General features: G+C 52.2%; 1 protein-coding gene across 1 annotated transcript in view; it reads right to left on the reverse strand.

The window, feature by feature from the left end:
• Window positions 1-634, reverse strand: part of NID2 (nidogen 2 (osteonidogen)) — a 94062-nt gene extending 93428 nt beyond the window's left edge. The window contains exons 1-2 of the mRNA XM_010842282.1: window positions 388-634; window positions 4-275 (exon numbers count right to left, since the gene is read on the reverse strand). Coding sequence (XP_010840584.1) covers window positions 4-275; window positions 388-634 — 519 coding nt within the window. The remainder of the gene's footprint in view (window positions 1-3; window positions 276-387) is intronic.
• Between the last annotated feature and the right edge of the window lie 2559 nt (window positions 635-3193).

Below are 3193 nucleotides of genomic sequence, written 5' to 3' on the forward strand. Positions count from 1 at the left end.
CGCCTGGTCCCCTCGCATGCTTGCTCGGCCCTGGGCTGCCGCGCGACAGACCGCGTCCCGCCCGGCCCGCCAGCCCACTAGCAGCGCCGAGCGGGCCTCAGACCTGGATCCCCGCGGGTGCCGGGGCGGGGCGGGACTCTGGGCCCTCCCAAAGCGCTGATTGGCCGCGGACTTGGGCCCGGACCCAATCGCCGGCTCTGAGAAAGTTCGACAGCGGCCACCACATCTGGTTCTCGTTAAGTTCTCTAAGGCAGCGGTCACAGGAGCGGCTGGGGCTGGAGAGGTGAAAGCCCCCGCTAGGGGTGATCGGAATTACTTCTCCTCCGCCTCCCCTCCCCGAGAGCTCGCGGGGAGGGGAGGTCATCTCCGCCCTCCTAACTGGGCTACCCGGAGATCCTGGCGAGTTCCGTCCCGTGGACCAAATGGCCCACACGGTTCGAAGGCGGCAGCGCTGCAGGAGATGACCTCGGCGCCAAGGGAGACCTCGAGGCGGCATGCGCCGCCAGCCTGGCAGGGCGAGGGTGGTGGGGGTTACGGTTTGCGCCCTGCCCTGGGGTCCCAGGCGCCTGTCGCCCTGGACGTCAGGCTCTCGAGCCGAGAAGCAAAAGGCATTGTCGCAGCCACAGCTTCCCATGCGGCCGCTTCACTTCACCCAGAGACGCGTTGCGGAGAACCGCGGCTTTGTGTGAAGCCTGGGGACTGACTCCTAAATTCCATCCCCCTCCCGAAGGTTGCCTCCCAGGAGGACGGGACCGCCCGGAAGGACTGGGCCACCGGGCCGAAATGCCTGCCAGTCCGAGTCAAGAGCGTTGTTTACCTTCCCCGGGGAAAACCGCACCGGGAAGGGCATGAAACGCTACAGTGTGTGATCGGCTGTTTGGGGCGTGGAATAAGGCATCCGGTTTGGACACCAAGCAGAAACGGGCTAGGCGCCACGGTGGAGAGACCCTGGGTCGGGTATCGAAGCTGCTCTTGACCGCTGCCACAGAGGTGGTAACCCGAGCTCTCCGCGGAACTGGAAACCTCACAACCGCCAAACCAGAGGTCCTGAGAGTGTGAGGGAACCCCATCTACCATAAATGTACCCTCAGCGAAGCTCCAGTAGCTGGAAGAGATTTTACTACCAATTTTATTATCAAGAGCTTGAAATTTCCCAGATAGTCTGTTTTCTCTCTTGGGATCTCCCTGGGGTCTTTGGAAGCAAAGGTATTTTAAAAGAAGGGAAAAGCAAACCCTTGGAAATGCCTTTAGGAACGCTCAAGAAACAGATTTCCTTTTGTGGGTGTTATTCCCGTTATACAAATCCTTACCAGCCCACAGGGCCAAGCCCTGAAAACTTTAAAAAGATCAGACTGTGAGACTCACAGAATTAACACAAAATGGAAAACTGGCCTAAAGTACTTTGCTTCTTCAAACTGTGAAGACATATTTGATGTTATAAAAATGTATTTGTGTTTGCATATATTATGTTCTCCTTTCTTTTGGAGACAGATTATTTTCATTGTACTGAGGAGGAAATAGCTCAAAGACGTTAGGTGACTTGACTTGCCCAAGGTCACCTAAAATTACTCTGGTATGAAATCCTTCACTGATTTTTGTAGCTTTTGCAAATCTCTGAACTGAGAATAATAATAGTTAACATTTATGAAATGGTAATAAGCCATAAGTTAGTGAGTCAGGCAGACCCTAAGATGGCCCTCAATGACCCCCATTTCCTAGTGTTCACTCCCTTGTATAATCTCTTCCCCTGGAGTGTAGGCTGGCCTAGTGACTTCTTTTTTTTTAATATAATTTTATTTATTTTGCTTATTTTTGGTTGCACTGGGTCTTTCTTGCTGCGTGGGCTTTTCTCTCGTTGCAGTGAACAGGGGTTACTCTTTGTTGTGGTGGGTGAGCTCATTGTGGTGGCTTCTCTTGTGGAACACAGGCTCTAGGGCACATGGGCTTCAGGAGTTGCAACTCCTGGACTCCAGAGCACAGGCTCAACTGTTGTGGCCCACAGGCTTAGTTGCTTGTGGTGTGTGGGATCTTCCCAAATCAGGTACTGAATCCATGTCTCATGCATTGAAGGTAGATTCTTTACCACTGAGCCACCAAGGAACCCCCTGCTGCTGCTGCTGCTGCTGCTGCTGCTAAGTCGCTTCAGTCATGTCCGACTCTGTGCAACCCCATAGATGGCAGCCCACCAGGCTCCCCCATCCCTGGGATTCTCCAGGCAAGAACACTGGAGTGGGGAGCCATTTCCTTCTCCAATGCATGAAAGTGAAAAGTGAAAGTGAAGTCGTTCAGTACTGCCTGACTCTTAGGGACCCCATGGACTGCAGCCTATCAGGCTCCTCTGTCCATGGGATTTTCCAGGCAAGAGTACTGGAGTGGGTTGCCATTGCCTGCTCCAGGAACCCACTAGTGACTTCTAAACCAAAGAATGTGGCAACAGAGTTGAGAAATCATTTCAAATATTAGGCTAAATCTGTCTTGCTAGCAGACTCTTTGTCCCTGGTTTTGATGAAGCAAGCGATTATGCTGGGAAGGCCAGTATGGCAAGGAACTGGGGGCAGCCTCTGGCCAACATCCAACAAAGCACTGAATTCTGCCAACAACCATGTAAGTGAGCCTGGAAGGAGATCCTTCCCCAGTCATGTCTTGAGTTGTTGTTGTTCAGTTGCCCAGTCGTGTCCGACTCTTTGCAACCCCATGGACTGCCACATGCCAGGCCTCCCTGTCCCTCGCCATCTCCTGGAGTTTGCCCAAGTTCATGTCCATTGCATTGGTGATGCCATCCAGCCATTCATTCTTTGCCACCCACTTCTCCTTCTGCCCTTAATCTTTTCCAGCATCAGGAACTTTTCCAATGAGGAAAAGTTCATTGGAACAGGTGGAACAGCCACCTGTTCGCATCAGGTGACTAGAATACTGGAGCTTCAGCTTCAGCATCAGTCCTTCCTATGAGTATTCAGGGTTGATTTCCTTTAGGATTGACTGGTTTGATCTCCTCACTGTCCAAAGGACTCTCAGGAGTCTTCTCCAGCACCACAGTTCAAAGGCATCAATGTCTTGAGACAGCACCTTAATTCTGGCTGACACCTGGACTGCAGTCTTGTAAGAGACCCTGAAGCAGAGGACCCTCACTAAACAAGATTCACATTTGGGACCCACAGATACTATGGGAATTTAATAAAATCATGTTATTTTA

The sequence above is a fragment of the Bison bison genome, unplaced genomic scaffold (assembly GCF_000754665.1).
Source record: "Bison bison bison isolate TAMUID 2011002044 unplaced genomic scaffold, Bison_UMD1.0 scf7180017864174, whole genome shotgun sequence".
Classification (NCBI taxonomy): Eukaryota; Metazoa; Chordata; class Mammalia; order Artiodactyla; family Bovidae; genus Bison; species Bison bison.